General features: G+C 46.0%; 1 protein-coding gene across 4 annotated transcripts in view; it reads left to right on the top strand.

The window, feature by feature from the left end:
* PACS1 (phosphofurin acidic cluster sorting protein 1) overlaps window positions 1–21,678 on the top strand; it is a 2,791,059-nt gene that overhangs the window by 2,425,476 nt on the left and 343,905 nt on the right. Inside the window, exon 22 of one of the 4 annotated variants that reach the window (XM_069644891.1) lies at window positions 5,735–6,996. The exons of the other annotated variants lie outside the window; for them this stretch is intronic. Coding sequence (XP_069500992.1) covers window positions 5,735–6,141 — 407 coding nt within the window. The 3' untranslated portion in view covers window positions 6,142–6,996. Of the gene's footprint in view, window positions 1–5,734; window positions 6,997–21,678 lie in introns of those variants that run through there. 4 annotated transcript variants of the gene reach the window in all.

The raw sequence follows: 21,678 nt of genomic DNA, 5'->3' as shown, positions 1-21,678 counted from the left end.
CAAGGTAAGAAGTAACTTGTTCATCTACACCTTTCATTATATCTTTCGTTGCTTTCGTGATGAATGTCACCATCTTTGGATCCAATTCTGGTGTTTCAGTGACTTTCCCTGGTAAAAGTGGCCTGGGACACTCCGCGCTCATCTTCGCCCTGACTTCATTATCCAGTGGCTTTCGAAGGTGTAGTGCCATATAATGTACCACTCTGAGCGAAGGCACCCACTCAGAGGATCTGGGATGACCACACGCCTCGTGGTCGAACAACTCTAGTAACCCCTCGTCTTCCTCCTCTCGAGGTTCTTGGGTCGATTTGGGTTGAGGCATGACGATGTCTTCCTCGCCCTCATCGTCTGGCGAGTATCCCGGATCGTCCTCTTCCCCTTCATTGTACACCCCTGGGGTACGGGGTCAAGAGTCCAGCACTGCCGCCCTCATCATGAAGTCTTTCTTAAGCCTACTTACTGGGTCGGCTGACTCTTGAGGTGTTAAACTCACCCCTTCTGTGGTGCTCGGGGGCGTCAAAGAGATGTTCCACTTCTGAGCTTTCTTACAGCCCTCAACCTCTTCTTCGGGTTGTCTTGCTGATGTCCCCTCCCCTGGGCTCAGTGCCCTTTCCCTTCTTGGTACTTCTTTATCTGCCTTATGCTTCTGCAGTATGGCTTCCAAGTGTTCCAGCCTCTGGGCTAGGGACATCATGCCCTCTGATACTGCTTGAGAAAGAGAGTCTCCTAGTTCTCTCTTGAAGCTGAGGGAGAGATCCTCTTCCTCAGCTGCAGGCTGCTCTCCCCATTCCTCTGCACTCCACTCTGGGGAAGTGCTCCGGGAGGCTGTGGAAATGTGCCATTATCTTCATAGGCTACAGGTAGCTGCTGGAGGGGACTTCACTTCAGCTAATAAGCCACACAATTTATTTTTTCTATTATGCTTGCCACTGGATGGAAAGTCTGTCGGTGTTGAAATCCGAAATATGGCGCTTGCTCGCTCTGTGCTTGATGGGAGGGAAAAGCCTCCTTGTGAATTGGTGTCTGCGGGGTCCTAGAGACCTCCGTGCACTGTGTGCTAGCTGTGAGAAGGAAAACACCTTCCCGCGCCGGCGCTTGCGGGGTACTAGTGGCCTCCGTGGGCAGTGTGCTGACGAGAGGATGAGGAGCTGGGGCCGGCTGCCTAATGCGGGTGCGTTCACCGCAGCTCCGGCCCCAGCTCTCTAACGGTTGCCGGGTAAGCAAATAAGCAAGCTGAATGCTCACGCAAATTCTCATTAAAATGTATTTATTTATTTTTTAATATTATTTACTACGCACACCAATAAGTATGGTCACTGCGCTGCTAAAACAAATTATGAAAATGTCCTAACACGTATAGTTATGGCATGTTGTTATAAATGGTACTTATCTTATTCGGCAGCAAAAAAGAAAGAGGAGGATTGTCGCATGTAACGGAGGACAGAGCCTGATTGGACAAGGACTACAAGAAAGCAGGGATTTTTTTGTAAGAGCACAAACTAACAGCCCTTTTAGTTCAAGAAAAGGGACAAGAACAAAATGTTGATAAGTTTGTCAAGTTTGTAAAAAAAAAAAATATATATATATAAATAAAAAAAGTTTGAATTTGGAAGTGCTGATTGGCAGTAATAAAGGAAGAAAGCATAATGCTCGCCTCCTGTCAAGCCATAGAATCGACAGACACCAGTCGCCCCGGTCACATTTTTTGTGTACCAATGTTGAATTTTTTCATTGGTAAGAAGTGAATTGAATTTATTGCGCATATACATTTTTCTAATCTTATGACATGGAAATTTGAGGATGTACATTGGTCTCTCTCCCCATTTTCGGAGGCATTTAGAATATTCTATGAAAGATTTATAGCCACACACTTTGTCCGTAAGGATACACCAATGATATTGATGGAATGTACGTTTGCAGACAGGGAGTCTGGCACAAAGATCTTCTTTTGTTACCAGATTAGCCTCAAAAATTGTATTGATCGTACATGTAATTTTTATCATGGAAGGAGATTTTGCATCCATGTATGTATGGTGCAACTTCTCATATATGGAATTGCTCGGCGGCTGCTTAATCTTTGCATGATTGTTATTTAACAGAAAGGGGGAGAACCCCAAGCTCGTGACATATTAACATTTACTATTGATAAAGCCTACCCCAATACCAATTTCCACAGCCTCCCTTGTAAGATGTCTAAAAGGCAGCAATCTCAGATAAACAAATATCAAGCCCATACAGAATGGTGGGGTCTACTTTTTGGAGATTGAACTGAATAAGAGGTAACAAGGAAAACGTACAATATCTATGGAAGATTATTTTCATTTGTGATGTGATTGGTTTGATTTTGTGGTTTAATGCAGCTTTCCACATTTCTACAGACTAATTGTCGGTTAATATGTATCCAAGATAGCATACTGTAGCTGTGTATATGATTGGTATTTCTTCCAACAGCCAAACAAATCTTGAGGTTCTACTCTTTCCATCTGCAAAGGTTAGAATATGACTTTTAGTCAGGTTTGCTTGAAGATTGTGTTTTCGGGCAAAATGTGCAAACGGAGTAAGCTTCTTTTGGAGCCCAAACGGCGTCTTATCAAAAAACAGCAGAACATCTGCAAAACCAATCCAATTTAAGATAAGAGGACCTAGTTTAATAGGGTACATAGGAAGATCTTTCCATAAATGATCTAGATCAGATAGATATAAATTGAAAAGTACCGCTGCCAAGTTACAGCCCTATTTCACTCCGATGTAAGTGGAGATATGGTCTGTAAGTGCCCCTTCACGATTTAGTCGAATCCTGTAGTTTGTATTACAGTTCGAAGAGGCTATGATGGAAACAAGCTGCGTAGAAAAACCCAATTTAATCATTTTCGCCCAAAGTACTTCTCTTATAACTGTATCAAAAGCAGCTGTTAGGTCCAAAGCTGCCATATATACTGGCCCTGATTTTGAGTGTTTGATTTGGTATTGCAGATGGGCGACAATAGCTGCGTTGAGAGGACACCCCATACATATTCAGAATACGACCTGATTTCGAGGCAAGATATTATTTTGATCGATAAATGCTTCAACAGTATCTAGTAAAAGTATTCAAAATATTTTTGACGATGAATCCATTAGTGCGATCGGCCTAAAATTCCATGGCTCGGACGTTAGAACTTTCTTATATATCGGAATGGTATTGGCTGAGCACCATGTGGATGGAAGCGTCCCAGTTTGAAAGATGGAATCAAATTTTATTTTGAGTATCTTGGCCCAAAGCTCAGGATCATATTTTAACAAGCATGGGGGGTATCCCGTCAGGACCAGCAGCTTTGGAACTCTTAGTCCTATTTATCGTACATACTATATCCCCTTGACACCAGGGCGAATACTTAGCGATAAAAGATTTATCGTTAACCCAACCTGATGGAAAATATTGCGAAGGAAGGCGATATTTCTGAGTAATGTAATTAGTCCATTCTTCGGCTGATATCGATGGTTCTGGGTGAGTTGAATCGTTTGTTGTAAGCATACGTAATGTAGCCCATTTCTGCCTGTTGTCATGCTTTATCAAGTTAAACATCATTTGTTGATTATCTGCAATGAAAAGTTGATGTTTTATATTCTTTATTTTATTCTTATATATCTGTCGGTTATATTTAATTTGATTAAGAAAATCAGGTAGTGAAGCGTTTGATCTATGTAGCTGTCTAAGCTGTTTGTCTTTTGCTGATTTTAATAGTGCAATAGTAACATTATATCGGTGTTGGTGCTTGACAGGCGGCAGATCATTCCTAGATTCAGAAGCGATGTTAGTCACATGATGTTCAAATCGCCTCTGATTAAACTCTTCTAACTCACCAATGGAGCAACCTGAGGTAGTTATGTTCAGTTTGATGGCTGGATCAGATTTAATTCGCTTAAGTAATAGCCAACACATTTTTGGATTCCATCTAACTGTGAGTTTGTGTCTATCTGGTTCTAATAACGCGAGTCCTATACCAGGTTTAAATCGGGTGCAAGAAATCGACAGCACCAGTTTGATTATCATATGATCACCACATTGGGGATTAGATATAAAAATCTGTTCTGTTAATACAAATAATGATGAAGAGATGTAAAAGTAATCAATAAGAGATTGATTATTTACTCAAGCCCAGTTATAATTATACTTGGTCGTGTCATGCTGGACCATTTAAAGATCCCATTCTAACAAAAGGTCAACCCATCTCTGTCCATTTGAGAGTGATGCCAACATATAATTACCCAGGTTGTCTTGTATCGAGGAGGCACAAATGGCAGTACAATCACCCCCTATTATAATTGTAATATGGGGATTGAGGCTAAGGACTTGTTCAAGAATAGAGTTGAGTTGGTCAACGATATTATCAAATAGTTGGACCGTTCTATTCCAATATATGCATACAATCAGGACGCATCCTATGGCGTCTCCTCGAAAGTTGAGGTGGACAGCCAAAATTGCATCATCACTATATATTGTACGGGATGAAATATTACAGGCACAATTTATCAGTACCGCTAGACCTCCACACAGTCTCCCCATAATACCTTTTTTTGCCAATTGAATGTGTGATGTATATCCTTCAAGATGTATTTGTGAGCTATGCATTGTCTCTTGCAAAAGCATAATCGCTGGTTTTTATGACTTTTTTTAAATTCTTTAACCCATACAAAAGTTCTTAAAACCACATACATTCCAAGATATAATTGCAATTTGATCCATGCTACCGTCCTAGAGGTAATTCTTTTGGACCTGATGGTTTGTTGATGTGGGATTCTAACCAAGGAATATTTTTTATTGCAGAAGCCAAAGCAGTAAATTATCTAATTAAGACCTCATTTAGGTGTGCCGACAATCCACTTGAAGCAGCATCCATAGCTGTCTCAATATGTGGCATGGGAGTTTCTAGCAATATTATTGCCTCATCAAAAGAATTAAATAAATGAGGCGTTAATCCTATGTAGGCAAAATCTTCCCGAGTCCCATATCAATTTTTACAATAACGAGAGAGTAAACATTACATCTCATTCGATTGGGATTATTTGAGTTCAGCTTTATCCAGTCTGTCGTCTGATCACCATGTTCGTAACAAAGGTATTTTTTAAAATATTTTGAGCATGTGAGAGTGATTTAGGCCGCTATTGCCATCTGCTGTCGTGTTAACCTCCCATCCCATTATGGTTGATGTCTCATGGGTCAGTACAATGGAAGGTGTGGGGGGGGGGGGTTCAGATTTTTTGTCAATAATATAATTTCCTCCCGAAGCAAACAAGGCAAGTTGAGGCCTCGGAGTCTTTGTCTCCATCTTAATCAATGTTACCCTTTTTACTTGGATTACTGTTCAACATTGAGTTCCCCATCAGTGGGGGGATGTATGGGCTGGTTAGTAGGAGCAGTCTTCAAAGGTAAACGCTTAGCCTCAGAGCCAATTAATTGAGTTCCCTTGTTCAGTGGGACAATTTTAGTATCTGTTCCTAGAATTATTTTTGTAGCTCTCTTAATGCCAGTTATTGGAAAAAATGAGGATAGATCGTATTATTTGTGTTTGATTACATGAGAGGGTGTCGAAACCTCAGTCTTCACAAATTACCAATGGCTTAAGGTCTGAATCTGGAGACTTATTTTCCACAATTAGATTAACATTAACTTTTATTTTATTTGTTTGGGGGGGCATTTCTTTTGCATGTGACTTTTGTTTGTCGCAACCAATGTTCACCTCTTCATCTCCAGCACGCGGAACCGCAGCACGACACCTTCCCCATCTCTGTCACGTGGAACCGCATCACGACATCTTCTCCATCTCCGGCACGCAGAACCGCAGCACGACATCTTCATCATCTTCCGACACGCAGGACTTCGGCTCTGGGCTCCGCAGCACGACATCTTCTTCTTCCACGAAGACGGACCCTGTAAAAGGACAAAAGGCAAGGTTAGACATACAAACCTGCAGTTTAAGGTTGCTCTTGCAAATTTCTTTGCGCTTGTCCTTAAAAGCTCACTTACCTGCTGCCAGACCGCTGCAGGATCTTCCGCTCCTCAACCGGAGGCACCTCGGGCTCTGTTGCTCTGCTGGACCGCAATCACACCTATTTGGGGAGAAAGATAGACATTGTTACAGAGCTGATAAAAGGCTGTGAACAAGACAATACCAATACTTCAACAAATGGAAAACAGAAAGACACTTACCAGAAAGACGTGGAATTATCGCAGCTGGACTGGACACCACATATAAAGGACCAGTAAAGGAAATCTGTCCTCATTCTACATGCGCCCCTGCCAGAAGTAGCAGGACGGAGAGTTCACCATTAATAATCTACAGGTGAGCCTTAATTGGGATGATGCATGTTCACCATGCTATGGTAGGAAAGGTTTGAGAGGGAATTCACTCGCAGGCCAGTAAACATACGTCCTCTCATATCTACTCAGGAGCAGGGTTCCAATTCATCGCAGCAGCCCACAGCCTATTTGCAGCGGGAGGAAGCAGATTGGGGGGGGTCCTACTTCCTGGGAGGGCTGCAACCGTGCCCCAACGTCCCCGCAGAGACCAGGTGAGCATAACCGGTGGGTAGCTGTCAGGGGCGTTGCTAGGGGGGGGCTAAGGGGGCTATAGCCCCTGATCTTTTGGTTGTAGCCCCGGATAGAATCTCAGGAGCTACAGCCAAAAGACTAGCTAGCCCCCAGTCCCAACAGTTCTGACATCAGCTTAGCCCCGGGTCTTTTCCAGACCTAGCAACTCCCCTGGTAGCTGTTAGGGAGAATTCTCTGTTTAGGCTGAATTTCCTAACCTAGTGAGTCCCCCAGCAGCTTTGCTGGATTTTTGGGGTTTATTTTGTTCTCCTGCCAAGAGTGAGACTCTTTTACCCTCACTCTTGGACATGATTTGGGAGTGTTTCTTTGAATCTAGATGTGTTTAATGGGCTATGGGGTCTTTTACTCCATAGGGCTTCATGTGTTTTTGTGATGTATGTTACACAGCACCCTCAGTGCAGTGACACAGGGGTGTCATAGTGACCCTCCAGTATAGACTCCATAACCTGGGACTGACTACTGTCTCCCAGGGCATGTAAAGTCACCATTGACTTTACTAGTCTTAAATTCTGAACAGAACCAGTACAAACCATCATATTGTGGACGTACTGGCTGGGGCAATTCGATTGCCCCAGGGTCTGTTAGTCGAGGGGGCACGTCTCCGTCCCCCCTGATCGAGTTTTGGCTGGGGGCAGTGGATACTACTTTTTATATTCAACCACGAATATTTTCCTATGGGATTTCCCATTGTGTTAGGCTACTATCTGTATTTAATTATTTACGGTAGCCTCGAACATACCGCTGGTTTATTTAATTAATATTAATTCTCCGGTTGGTATTTTTTGCCAAAACTTGATTCTAAAATGGCGTTTGTGTTCTCTTCTGTGACTCCAACCCAAGTTGAGCCCTTTGTTCCACTTTTTGGCGGGCTTCTCCACAGAAGCCCTCCAAAGTGGTGCCACTCTGTCTGGGGTACTTAGGAGGGGTGGAGGGGAATTTAGGCACCCTGGACTGAGTTGCCTAGGCAACTCAAGTCGCACTCCATCCTGATTGGCCCAAGTGGTGAGCCGGCCGGCTCACCACTTAGCATGTTTGAGTGACAGCTAGGCTGAGTGAATGGGGGTTTGCTGCATAAAAGCAGGGCTTTGGGGACTGGAACTTCAGAAGTCGCCACAGGACCTAAGAATCCGACGGATGAGAATCTGAGCCGACCTGCCACGACACCACCATCGGTGGAGCCCTGCTGGACCGTCTCACCACTTTTTCCCAATGACAGAGGAGATCTGCCGCCGGAGAGTCTTCTTCCTTTGACTGGTGGGGATAACCAGTTTCACCGTCTTTTCGCCTTCCCGACATACCTCGTGGCCGCCTTGCCTGTGCCAAGCACCCCAGCAACCGGGATACCACATTTTACCACGACTGCGAAACAAAGGTACCACCTTTAACCGGAAAACTCTGCGGCCGGTTTCTGCCCTGGTAGTGCAACGACCTTCATCTTTCCTCCAAGTCGAGATCTTCTCTTCCCCTGGACGAAGACGCAACTTGCACCCACTACCAGGAACAACTGCCACCGCTGGAGGATCCTTCCCATTTAAAGTACTGTGTCCCGCCTGGCTTCTCTTGCTACCGACTGTACGGGGTAGATTTAGTCCCCGGCTTTCGAACCTGGGTTAGCCTGGGACACCCTGGCTAAACTTTCCTAAGCCTCTCTAAACTCTTTTTGAACCCTCTGCAAGACTTTCTAAGCCTAGTGTAACTGTGTGATCTTGGGCGCATTTGTGCTGTGCTCTCTCTAAGAGTGGGCCCAGCCTTTGGCTCACCAGTGACTTTTGCTCTTCTGCCTTGCTAACGGTGTTCCTGAACCTTAGAGTGGTGTACCTTTCCATATTCTGTCTTTTTCCCTCCCTTTCTCACAAACTTATTGGAGTGCCATCTAGTTAAGCGCTCACCTCTGTATGAAAATAAGTGGTGTTTTACAGTGACTTATCTGATAAGGAAAAAGGGGTGTATATATTATAATAGTAACTGTGTTTAGAATATTTTACAATAAGAGTGCTGGAGTGTTTTCAACAGTGTGTTTTTAAATAAATAATTATATACTTTGATACCAAAGTTCTGGTCAGTGTTTGCTTGTATTGTTGTATCTGAGTGCCTATTGTGTATACTTTGCATACTGCCTAACTCTTCTTGAGGGAAGCCTGACTGCTCAGCCACAGCTACCAGGTAAATCTGGCTGGTACGGACTGCTACCAAGTGGGTTTACTGCCAACACCTGTAGTCTTAAATCTTTTGCAGTGGTCCCTAAGGGAACTGCACAGGTTTCTGCCTAACAGTAGCCCCCAATCAATTCTCCTTTATATTATTAAGGATTGAATTTGCAGTATGAGAGGTAATCTCTGGCCCTGAGGAGCAGGTCCAATCGGGAGTTTGTGATGCTTTTGACGCCATGTCCCCACTGTATGTCGTGGATTGGCTGTCAGAGCAGCAATTGCATCACAGTTGAATAATTATCCCTCGATTTTACTTAGCTTTGCAGTCATCTCTGTCAGGGAATCTCTCATGATGCGAATCTCCCAGTGCGTTTGCTCATGACCCCTATCGAGTAAGTTCAGTATACAGGTCATTACTGGGAAATTCGCGTAAATGAGTCCTCTAACAACGCAGGCCGCATAATAGCCTCTGTCCCCAGACAATCTCAATTTTGGGTGTTTGACGCTCCAGTTCCTGTTCCATGAGCTTGATTTTCTGGAAAGATTTGGAGTTAATCAAATAAAAAATAAAATAAATAAACATTTTCTATGCCCGATATATGCTGAGGGACAGGCGTAGATGGGCCTAGCAAAAGCCTTTTGCGCCTACCTAATTCAGCGTGTATTGCCGGGGCCAGCATAGAGCAGTCAGCAATTTGATTATCAAAACATTCTAGGTCAATCATCGATTTTGACCCTTTATTAGACAGACAGTCCACATTATTAACAGGTTTGTTTACATTGTGGTGCATATCATTTACGGTAAACGTAGTAGGCTTGCTTGATGAGCGCCACTTTCCATCTGGACGCATCGAGGTGAGTGCAGCACACCCAAGATCCTTCTGGGCCCTGATCTTGACTCCATCCAGCCCCTGTAGAGGCCCCCTGCACCTGCGTGCACCGTAGCTTGTCCCGGCCCTCGCGCTCTCTTCCCCTTCCGACCCGCCTCCCAGCCCGCCCCCTCCCCTGATAGGCTACCTGAATTCCTTGTAGGAACTAGGCCTCTGCAACTCACCTCGAGCGCCACTTTCCATCTGGACGCATCGAGGTGAGTGCAGCACACCCAAGACCCTTCTGGGCCCCGATCTTGACTCCATCCAGCCCCTGTAGAGGCCCCCTGCACCTGCGTGCACTGTAGCTTGTCCCGGCCTCGCGCTCTCTTGCCCTCCCGACCCGCCTCCCAGCCTGCCTCCTCCCCTGATAGGTCCTGACCAGAAGATCTGCACTCATTACCAGTCCCCCCAGGGCAGCCCTCTGCCCGGCAGCCTATCGGCTAAGGACCTGAGGCAAACGACGGCTCCTACAGAGACGGCTCCAGGTTGTATCTGCAGGTATCAGCAGGAGAAGCAAGAAGCCAACATCAAGTAAGTGTGGAAAGGGCGGGGCCAGAAGCAATTACTTCACGCCATACTACCCTACCACTCAACTAACAAAGCATCACCACCGTAAATTAATTATATTTGCATTCAGAAACTCTGCCCTCTGCATGTGAAAGTTGCATTTAGAAGTTGCGCACAATAGCCTTGCTGAGAAAGTTGCATTTAAAAGTGTACCCTATAGCCTTGCTGAGAAAGTTGCATTTAGAAGTTGCGCCCAATAGCCTTGCTGAGAAAAGTTGCATTTGGAAGTGTACCCTATAGCCTTGCTGAGAAAGTTGCATTTAGAAGTTGCGCCCAATAGCCTTGCTGAGAAAAGTTGCATCTTAGAAGTGTACCTATAGTCTTGCTGAGGAAAGTTGCATTTAGAAGTGTAACCTATAGCCTTGCTGAGAAAGTTGCATTTAGAAGTTGCGCTCAATAGCCTTGCTGAGAAAAGTTGCATTTTAGAAGTGTACCTATAGCCTTGCTGAGGAAAGTTGCATTTAGAAGTGTACCCTATAGCCTATGTGTGCATCTAGAAGTTGTGCCCAATAGCTTCCCTTAGAAAGTTGCTTTTAGAAGTTGTGCCCAATAGCCTCTCTGAGAAAACTGCATCTAGAAGTGTACCCTATAGCCTATGTGTGCATTTAGAAGTTGCGCCCAATAGCCTTGCTCAGTAAAGTTGCATTTGGAAGTGTACCCTATAGCCTTGCTGAGAAAGTTGCATTTAGAAGTGTACCCTATAGCCTCGCTGAGAAAATTGTTTTTAGAAATTGCGCCTAATAGCCTTGCTGAGAAAACTTGCATTTTAGAAGTGTACCTATAGCCTTGCTGAGGAAAGTTGCATTTAAAAGTGTACCCTATAGCCTTGCTGAGAAAGTTGCATTTAGAAGTTGTGCCCAATAGCCTTGCTGAGAAAGTGTACCCTGTTGCGTTTAGAAATGTACCCTATAGACTATGTGTGCATCTAGAAGTTCTGTCCAAAGCCTCTCTGAGGAAAGGTTGCATTTAGAAGTGTTCCCTATAGCCCCTCGGAGGAAAAGTTGCATTTAGAAGTGTACCCTACAGCCTCTCTGAGGAAAAGTTGCATTTAGAAGTGTACCCTATAGCCTCTCTGAGGAAAGTTGCATTTAGAAGTGTACCCTATAGCCTACGTGTGTATGTAGAAGTTGTGCCCAATAATCTCTCTGAGGAAAGTTACATTTAGAAGTTGTGCTCAATAGCCTCTTCTGAGAAAAGTTCATTTAGAAGTGTACCCAATAGCTTATGTGTGTATTTAGAAGTTGTGCCCAATAGCCTCTCAGAGGAAAAGCTGAGAAAGTTGCATTTGGAAGTTGCACCCAATAGCCTCTCTGAGGAAAAGGTGCATTTAGAAGTGTACCCAACACCATATGTGTGTATTTAGAAGTTGTGCCCAACAGCCTCTCTGAGAAAAGTTACATTAGAAGTGTACCCTATAGCCTTTCTGAGCCCAACAGCACTTAGAAGCTGTGCACAATAGCCTATGTGTGTGTCTAGAAGTTGAGCCCAATAGCCTCTCTGAGGAAAGTTACATTTCGAAGTGTTCTCAATAGCCTATGTGTGCATTCAGAAGGTGTGCCAAATAGCCTCTCAGAGAAAAACTGCACTTAGAAGTTGTGCCCAATAGCCTCTCTGAGAAAAGCTGCATTTAGAAGGTATACCCAATAGCCACCCGGAAAAGTTGCACCTAAAAGTGTACCCAATAGCCTGTGTGTCTATTGAGAAGTTGTGCTCAATAGCCTCTCCGAGGAAAGTTGCATTTAGAAGTGTACCCTATTCTGAGCCCAACAGCATTTAGAAGCTGTGCCCAATAACCTATAAGTGTATTTAGGAGTTGTACCCAATAGCCTCTCTGAGAAAAGTTGCATTTAGAAGTGTACCCTATAGCATTTCGAAGTGTGCTCAATAGCCTATGTGTGCATTTAAAAGTTGTGCCCAATAGCCTCTCTGAGAAAAGTTGCATTTAGAAGTGTACCCTTTAGCCTAGGTGTGTATTTAGAAGTTGTGCCCAATAGCCTCTCTGAGAAAAGTTGCATTTTAGAAGTGTACCCTTTAGCATAGGTGTGTATTTAGAAATTGTGCCCAATAGCCTCTCTGAGAAAGTTGCATTTGAAATGTGCCCAATAGCCTCTCTCTGAATTTAGAAACGTGCCTGTGAAACGGTAACTAATAATCTAATACAAAGTTGATTTAGATCCATGCCTAATACTCCCCCAGTATAAAGGTGAATTGAAAGAAGTCCACCAACTAGCGTGCTCTATTCAATCCTATTAGTATAACTAACAGTATAGCTGTGTAATGTAGAATTCAAAACGGTGACTAATAATATAATACCCACTCTAAGCAAATTGAATCTAGAGGCTGACTGAATATCTTCTCTGTGAACAGCGAACTTAGAAGTGCTCCCAATAAACTAATATCATCTCTGTCTACAACCGTATCTAGAAAGCACTAAATAGTCTAGTATCATCTTTGAGAGGTTGAACCTGGAACTGTGCCTAAAAGCGTGTCACCTCCGATCTTAGAACTACAATCAGAAAGCCCTCCTAAATCAACCTAAAACTCATACCAATCATGAGTGCACCCACTCCACCAGAGTCTGTCAGAAACGACCGCCGTGGACCACCCCCACTCTCCGGTCTGCCTTCACTCCCGTCCCCCCCCTCCCAAATCACCCGACCCTCCTTCGCACTCCCTGCCATTCCCCTCTCCAAACACCAAGCAAGGGGGGCACGATGGCGAGCCACTCACCCTAAGACCACTCATCCCCCGAACTCCTCGCCCAACCCACCAGCATTACCCATACCTGCTCCCCCCACTATCATACCTGGCACACCCATCCCTGCAATCACCCAGCCCCCGCCTTGCTCTCATACCCCTGCCACCTTCCTCCCCGACCGCACCCTTTCCTCTCCCTAAAAACTGCACGCCTAGCCCTAGCAAGAACCGAAGCTGCTTCCTCCTCCCCCTCTGACCCCACTACCCTCTCTCACACACCAGCCGCAGCAAAGAAACTAAAGAGGAAACGTTCCTGGTCCCCCTCAATCTCTCAGCACTCCTTGCCTTCCCTGTCTCGACCCACCACCTCTCTCCCGCAATCTCCTCCTTCCCCCGTGGCTTCTCCCTTCCTGAAACCCCTCTCCCATGACTTCTCATCAACTACAACTGAAACTCCTAACCGCCCACACCCCACCTTCAAATCCCCCAACCCAAACCCGAACATCCTATCACACGCAGCCACCCAACCCCGCCCGAAGCCTGCCAAATTTTCTGCTTGCCTGCTATTCCCATCCAGCATCACCCACCCTACCCCTCTCCCTCCACCATCTCCCCCACCACCCCATCCTGCTCCAGCACCGAGACCACCCATGGCCGCCGATGTGAACTGTATCCTATTTAACGCCCGATCTGTAGAAAAAAACAGACATTGCATCTTTGACGTCCTCGCCTCTGTCAAACCAGACCTAGCTTTCATCACCGAAACCTGGTTCTCTGACGACCTCGGCCCAATCGCTAATGAAGCCTTTCCCCCTGACTATTCCCTCATCCCACTGAACCGTCCGTCCAGAGGAGGGGTGGGGGTAGCATTTGTCTTCAAATCTCTATTCCGCGCCTCAATCATCGACAACCAACCCTCCATTCCATCCTGCGAATCTCTCCTTGTTAAACTATCCCTCTCCCCGTCGCTCTCACACAGCTTCCTAATAATCTACAGGCCCCCTGGCTACGATGGACATTTCGCAAACAACCTTTGCGATTCTATTGCCACCCTCCAACTAAACCATCCCAACCTCACCCTTCTTGGAGACTTCAACATATGGCTCGACATCCCCACCAACCCCATGACACACTCCCTGGTTGACGGTTTAGATGCAATTAATCTCCAACCCCACATAAACGGCCCGACTCACTATAAAGGACACACTCTTGATGCCATCTTTAGCTCCAACACCTTGATTCATCTAAAGCCCCCCACCCCTATCATCTGGTCCGATCACTTCATTCTCTCGTTCGCCATCCACGCACCCGACCCCTTTCCGGTACCCGTATCTGAACCTCCGAATCTACACAAATGCTGGAAAAAACTAATAATCACCCCAGACCTAGCCGAGGCACTCCTCCAGTCTCCACCACCTACCTGCCGCCTCAACAACCAACTAACCCCTGAAGCCTTTGATACATGGCTCAACGCATCTCTAACACGGCTCACACCCTCATGCAAACCATCAACCCGCCGTGGCCTTTTCCCCAGATGGTTCACTCCTGAGTTGAAGACCACTAAACGACAATACAAATACCTAGAACGTAAATGGCAAAAAGAGAAACCCACGAGAGCAGGACCACCTTGGCCCGACACCTGTATCGGTACAAGGCCGAAATCCGGAAAGCAAAAAAAGCCCACTACAACACCCAAATCCTAAATTGCAATAACCCAAGCAAAGAACTTCACAAAATCATCTCCGAATTCACCAATCCGGCTTGTAACACGACCGTCCCGACCCCGTTACAATCACTGTGTGACTCACTCTCCCTCCATTTTTACACCACGGCTATCAAAAGGACAAAAACTCTAACCACCAAACTGGCTCTCCCACAGCCACCAGGCAATCCTCCGCCCCTACCGGCCAGCCCATCAGCTGCGACCTCCACGCAACCAACGTTCAAATCCTTTAGTCCAATATCACCAGAACAATTTCTCAAACTTCTGCCCGCAAACCATCTGGATCACCACTGGACCCTTGCCCAGCCAAAACCCTTAAAGAAATTTTTGCTTCCACCTGCGCAGGCGAACATGCAAGATCTATCATAAATGCCTCCCTTTCCTCCGGTATCTTTCCAGACGCATTCAAAATGGTGCACGTCAAACCTCTAATTAAAAAACCCTTGCTCGACCCTCTCGAGCCCAAAAACTACCGCCCCATCTCAAACACCAGGTTCCTTGCCAAACTCATTGACCGAACCGCCTATTCTCAACTAAATGCCTTTGTCGAAGCCAACAATCTCCTAGACCCCGTCCAATCAGGTTTCAGAACACGTCACGGAACTGAAACTACCCTAACCTCGATCTGGGATGACCTTAAAATGACAGCAGACTCCGCGGGATGCGCCGCACTAATCCTTCTCGACCTATCGGCCGCCTTTGACACGATCAATCCCTCAATCCTCCTTGACCGCCTCCACTCCCTAGGAACTTGTGGAACCGCTCTTAAATGGAAAGCTTCATTCCTCAAAGACAGGCACCAAACAACAACACTTTCCAGCTTTACCTCCCAAGCCCGACCAGTCGACACGGGAGTCCCACAAGGAGCATGTCTATCCGCCCTCATGTTCAATCTCTACCTGATCACCCTCCAACCAATAATTCGTTCTCACAACATCCTGTGTTACAACTACGCCGACGACACTCAACTAATTCTAAAATTCCTGAACTCAAAACCCAACTCCCGACCTTACCTGGCATCCTGCCTCCTTAACATAGAACGCTGGATGACCCAAAGCCACCTCTTGTTAAACCCCTCCAAAGCAGAAATCATGGTTTGCGGCAACTCCAATCTTCTTCCGCACCCACTACCCTGGCCACCCGCATTGGCCAACTCACCAACACCCTCCGACACAGTGAAAAATCTTGGATGCACCCTGGACTCTGACCTAACACTATCGCATCAAGTCAACAATGTCTCAAAGTCCTGCCACTACCGCCTTAAAAACCTCAGGCGCATCTTTCCATAGCTCTCATTTCCCAACAGACGCTCCGCGGTCCAATCAATCGTTATATCAAGACTGGACTACACAAACCCCCTATACCTCGGAATCCATGCCTACCAACTGAATAAACTCCCAAGGGCACAAAACGCGGCATCCAAAATGCTACTTGCGCTTGGTCCTAGAGACCACGTATCCCCAGCCCTTAAGACACTGCACTGGCTTCCCGTAGCTCGTGGGGTGGCCTTCAAAACCTTATGCCTCTCCCATCGAGCACTGCATAAAACTGGACCTCAATATCTTCAAGACAAGCTAATACCTTATCATCCCACTCGCACCCTAAGATCAAGCTCAGCCGGCCTCCTAGTAATTCCTAAGACAAACTCAGTCAGGTTGGGCGGTTCATCATTCTCAGCCCTAGCCCCAACCCTGTGGAACTCGCTCCCACCCCACATCCGCTTAACTGAGGATTTAACGTCCTTCCACAAACTACTGAAAACCTGTCTCTTTCCCTAAAACCAACCGGTTTTCCAAACTAGCATCATCACAATAACACCGACCCAACAAACTACCTGAAGCGAGAAATTGACAGCTAATAAACCCGAATGTAAACTAGAAAACAAACAGAAATAAACGAGTAATGTAGATCAAAACAGTGAAGTGGATAATAGGAATAAATCATTATGAAAGTAAGGAGATCTAAACTGATGAAATGGACGTAATGAATGAGGAGGGAAAGTAGTGAATGACATAGATGAAATAGTTAGAATGGATAAAGAGTATAGAACAGATGAATCGAATAAGTGTATGAGTGCATGAATGGAAGGACAGACGACTAGATAGATCAAATGGGAATGGAGATCGGATGGAATAGATGAACATACTAAAGCCAATGAGCGTGTAGAGTGGTTGGGTGTGTAGAGCGGACGAGCGTGTAGAGTTGATGAGTACGTGTAGAGTGGATGAGTACGAAAATACAGAGAAACGAATAGAATGCTGAAGGGCGCTAGAACTGTTGACTATACTGAACGGACGAACGTATAGACTGGATAAACGTTTTGACCAGACGAACGTGTATGAGCAAACAAGCATGTAGAGAGAATGAGCGTGGAGAGCGGCTGAGTGTGTGGGGAGCGGCTGAGTGTGTGGGGAGCGGCTGAGTGTGTGGGGAGCGGCTGAGTATATTGGACCAGTTAAAGATGTGGAACGATTGAGTGTGTGGAACGGACGAGTACATAGAGCAGAGCGGATGAGTACGTAGAGCGGAAAAGTGTGTGGAACGGACGAGAATGTAGAACAGAGCCGACGAATACGTAGAATGGATGAATGAGTGGAACGGACGAGTACGCAGAGCGGAGCACATAGAGCGGACGAGTACGTAGAGCGGACCAATGTGTGGAGCGGATGAGTAGGTGAAGCGGATGAGTGTATGGAATGGATGAGTCTGTGGTGCCGATAAATATGTGGAGTGGGTGAATGTGGTGCCGACAAGTGTGTGGAGCGGGTGAGTACGTGGAGCGGATAAATTCGTAGAACAGATGTGTGTGTGGAACGGACAAATGGGTGGAGCGGATGAGTACGTGGAGCGGATAAATACATGGAACGGACGAATACGTAGAGCGGTCGAGTAATATATCAAGCGGACGAGTAGTATGTTGTGCCGATGAGTGGATAGACCAGATGAGTGTGTGGATTGGACGAGTGTATGGAGCCGACGAGTGTGTGGACGGGTGTGTGGAACGGATGGGTGTGGGGAGCGGACGAGTGTGTGGAGCGGATGAGCGTATGTGGAGCGGACTGTATGTAGCGGATGAATGTATGTAGAGCGGACGAGTATATGTGGTGCGGAAGGGGTGTGGAGCAGACGAAGGTGTGGAGCAGACGAAGGTGTGGAGCGGATGCGTGTGCGGAGCGGATGCGTGTGTGGAGCGGATGCGTGTGTGGAGCGGATGCGTGTATGTTGACCGGATGAGTGTGTAGATCGGATGAGTGTGTAGATCGGATGAGTGTGTAGGTCGGATGAGTGTGTAGGTCGGATGAGCGTACAGAGCAGAAGAGTATACAGAGCGTATGAGTGCATAGGCAGACAGGAGTACATGCGCGGGGTAGACTGGAGTGCATGCGCGGGGAGGGCGGGAGGGCATGCGTGTGGAATACATGAGAGCATGCGTGAAGCACACTGGAAAATGAGGGATAGACTAGAGCATGCAAGGTGAACTAGTATGCGCGAGTGTGTCAAGCAGGCAGAAGTGTGTAGGACAATCTTGAACGCCTGAAATGAATAAAATGCATAGAACAGACCTGATCGCAAAAATTGCGTGACGTACATAATATGCATTGGTACGCGGGAACATTTGAAAGTACGTACATCATACCACACCCCACGCCTACTCTCTTCTTTACACCACCACTCAAATAGAACACAGGGATACTATGACACCATTCGGTATAACTGTTCTCATATCAACATCTCCCGCTCACTCCCCATCACTCTAAGTAAACACTGCTGGTTTAACACCTCCAGCCAGGCGTTTCTCCTCAGTCCCAACGCAGCCACACTCAAACCGGATAAATTCTGCCAGAGCGAACACATTCTCCTGACCTCTCAACCACCACACCTACCACTAAGAAGCAGCTACCACATGAACTCCGCACCAGCTACACACATACCTGGTGCGCACACGCACCTTTTAACTCTCTTCACTCTCTCTACTGACCCGAACTTCGGTTCCCAAGGGTGTTCAACCTACCAGCGCCTTCAGACCATACCAATGGTATATAAGGCGCTATATAAATGCAAAATAACAATAACAATAAAGATCGAAGGCTAGGCTCATTCAGATATGCAGCATGAATTTGTAACATCTTAGTAGCCAGGGCTTCTGCAGTACATAGCAGTGTTATGAGAGAGGTTAATTTAACTTTGCAAGAGGCCTCTTCTTCCAATTGTTCGTCATCTGAGAAATTAAGTTGGCCAGAATCATCTAATTCTACATTTGCGGTGACCATGACAGTATTTGATGGAGTCTGATCTTTGAAAAGTTTCTGCCTACTTCTTAAGCCATCAGCCATGTCTTAATGAAAATACGTAACACCTACAATGTGTTTGGTGTAGCAAGCGTAAACTGTTAGATTTCCTTGTGCGCTCATAACAGCCCCACCTCACTTATTCAGTATTTAATAATCGGCTCAACAATCAGTAGTGCAAGAGTTTGTGTTGTGCCTCGTAGCCAGCGGCAATGGGCAATAACACAAGCACAGAATAGATCATTTTATGAGAATAATATAATAATGAATTTTAGTAAGAAAGTACGATTAGAGCGGACCTTTGCTGGTTGTTCGGCCCCGACTTGAAACGCCTCCTTGCCTTATGTACTAGAAGCGTACAAGTCGTCTATTCTAAACACGTATACAGATGCCCCACACCTAGACGCCCCACACCCTGCACCCTAACAGCCCAACACTTTGAATCACTTTGAATATGTGTGCAAAATGCGCGTGCAGCGAAGTAAAAATAAGGCTTCTGGGCAGGAAGAGGGTGGGGGGCGGAGCCAAAACGTGAGCAATGTATCTAAAAAGCAGATAGAGAAAAGCACCATAAGGATTTGGCACTACCTCCAATGCACGTAATAACAATCAAGCCCAACCCACAAGAATCAGCACTGCCCATACACAAGTGTCAATACACCACTAAGAGGCGCAATAGTACAGCAGTCTATATTTACTTTGGGAAAATGAGTCCGCTTTCACAGCGACGGAATGGCATTTTTCTCCAATTTGGTAGACTGCTCCTTCCTTTTGTCCATGGAGCGTCTGTGTTAGAAAATAAAGCAAAAGTCCAGCAGCAGACAGCGTGGCAGCCCAACACTTTGAATCACTTTGAATCTGCGGACCACGAAGTAAGGTATATGGCCAACCGTCCCAGACCGGCAGGAATGGGGAGGGAGACCGACCTAGGAAACTGTTGACTGAGGTGGTCAGGGGCGAGTGTGGGGTCCAAACCATCACCGGTATTATGGGCACAGCGGGCCAGTTAGTAACGACCGCCGAGGCAATAAACGAAGAATTCAGGGAATATTATAAGGCACTATATGCCAATGCGGATACAAGCACACATGAAAAAAACAGAAAAATATTTATCCGAGAGCTACCCCATGGGCCTCTTGGCAGATGGGAAGAAATTGGCGGGCCGATTGAGCTAAGGTAAATAGAAGAGTCCATAGACTCATTAGCCTCGGGCAAATCCCCAGGCCCAGATGGACTTGGCATACAATTATATAAAGAATATAAGGGAATACTCGCCCCCAAACTCCTAAGAGTATGGGAAGAATCACTCTAAAATGGGCGGCTCCCTCCATTGATGTCGGAAGCTGTCATCACTCTGCTACCTAAACCTGGAAGGCCACCAAGTGAGATGGCGTCCTACCGCCCTTTATCCCTACTTAACACGGATGCCAAGATTTTTGCAAAAACACTAGCAAATAGGCTTCTCCCGAATATGCAACAACTGGTACATCCAGACCAATCGGGATTCATCCCCACCTGATCAACGGGATTGAACCTTATCTGACTATTTGGAATCATTTCACAGATCAGCCGAGAGGCCAGTGCGTTAGCAGCGTCACTTGATGCCGAGAAAGCCTTTGATTCAGTTTCATGGACATTCTTATTTGAGGTACTTAAACAGTGCAGGATGGGTGATCACTTTATCAGATATATTTGATTGTTATATATAAACCCAACCGCTGGAATGGGACATTTTCAAAACCGTTTGAACTGGCCCGCGGTACTAGACAGGGTTGCCCTTTCTCGCCCTTATTTGCACTCGCAACAGAACCCCTGCCCAGAGAATGCACAAATGGCACTCACACAGGGGAATACATATAGAGGGAGCCCCTCAGATAATATCCCTATACACAGATGATACACTGCTATACTTACGTAACCCTGAAGAAAACCTCAAACCAGTCATGGCAGAAGTGGGCAAATTTAAGATGCACTCGGGATACAACAAGAGAAACAATACAAAGTCTGGGCTATTTCCATTGACAAAGAACACAACTGCAACCCCCGATCTGTTAGGATTCAGATGGTCCCCGATTAGAATCAAATACCTTGGGGTGTTGATCTCATGTAAACAGCAGACACTGTATGAAGAAAACCACGAAGCCTACCTTAGTGTGTTAACTAAACTGGCAGCATGGGCCAAATTCCGGATGTCCCTATACAGTAAACCATGTCTATTGAAAAGTATAGTGGTACACACATTGCTTTATTATTTCACCACAATCCCGATATGGCAAGGTGTTGGATTTTCAACAGACTCAGATCCATGGCAATACAATTTGTTTGGGGGAATGGGGTACCTAGGATTAGTTGGAAGGTACTGTCAGAACCATATGAAAGGGCAGGCCTGGCCGCTGCAGACTTTGAGTTGTACTATATGGTAGCACAGGCACAATATGCGGGACAATGGTACTCACAAACTACAGCCCCATCCCACCTAGCACTGGAACGATATGGAGCAGCCCTTACTGATCTGAAGGCCATAATTCTTGAGAAGTATGTAGATTCCTGCCCGTTCGACCCGGTGTGCACAACGATTAATGCATGGAGGCGGATACATATAGATACACTGTACAATAGTAGTATAATATTATGGAATTGCCCTGGGCTATCACCAACATATGATTGGGATATACAGAAAGCCTGGGACCCCGAGGAAATTACGAGGTTGGGTGAGCTGTTTCCGGGTGGGACTTTTGTAACTCAAGAGGAATTCAGGGAGAAACTAGTGGATAGCCCTGTCAAGTTG

This window comes from Ambystoma mexicanum, chromosome 2p (assembly GCF_040938575.1).
Source record: "Ambystoma mexicanum isolate Mex_15411 chromosome 2p, UKY_AmexF1_1, whole genome shotgun sequence".
NCBI classification, from domain to species: domain Eukaryota; kingdom Metazoa; phylum Chordata; class Amphibia; order Caudata; family Ambystomatidae; genus Ambystoma; species Ambystoma mexicanum.
The sequence above is the reverse complement of the archived record's forward strand: the minus strand, read 5'-3'. Positions and strand labels throughout refer to the sequence as shown.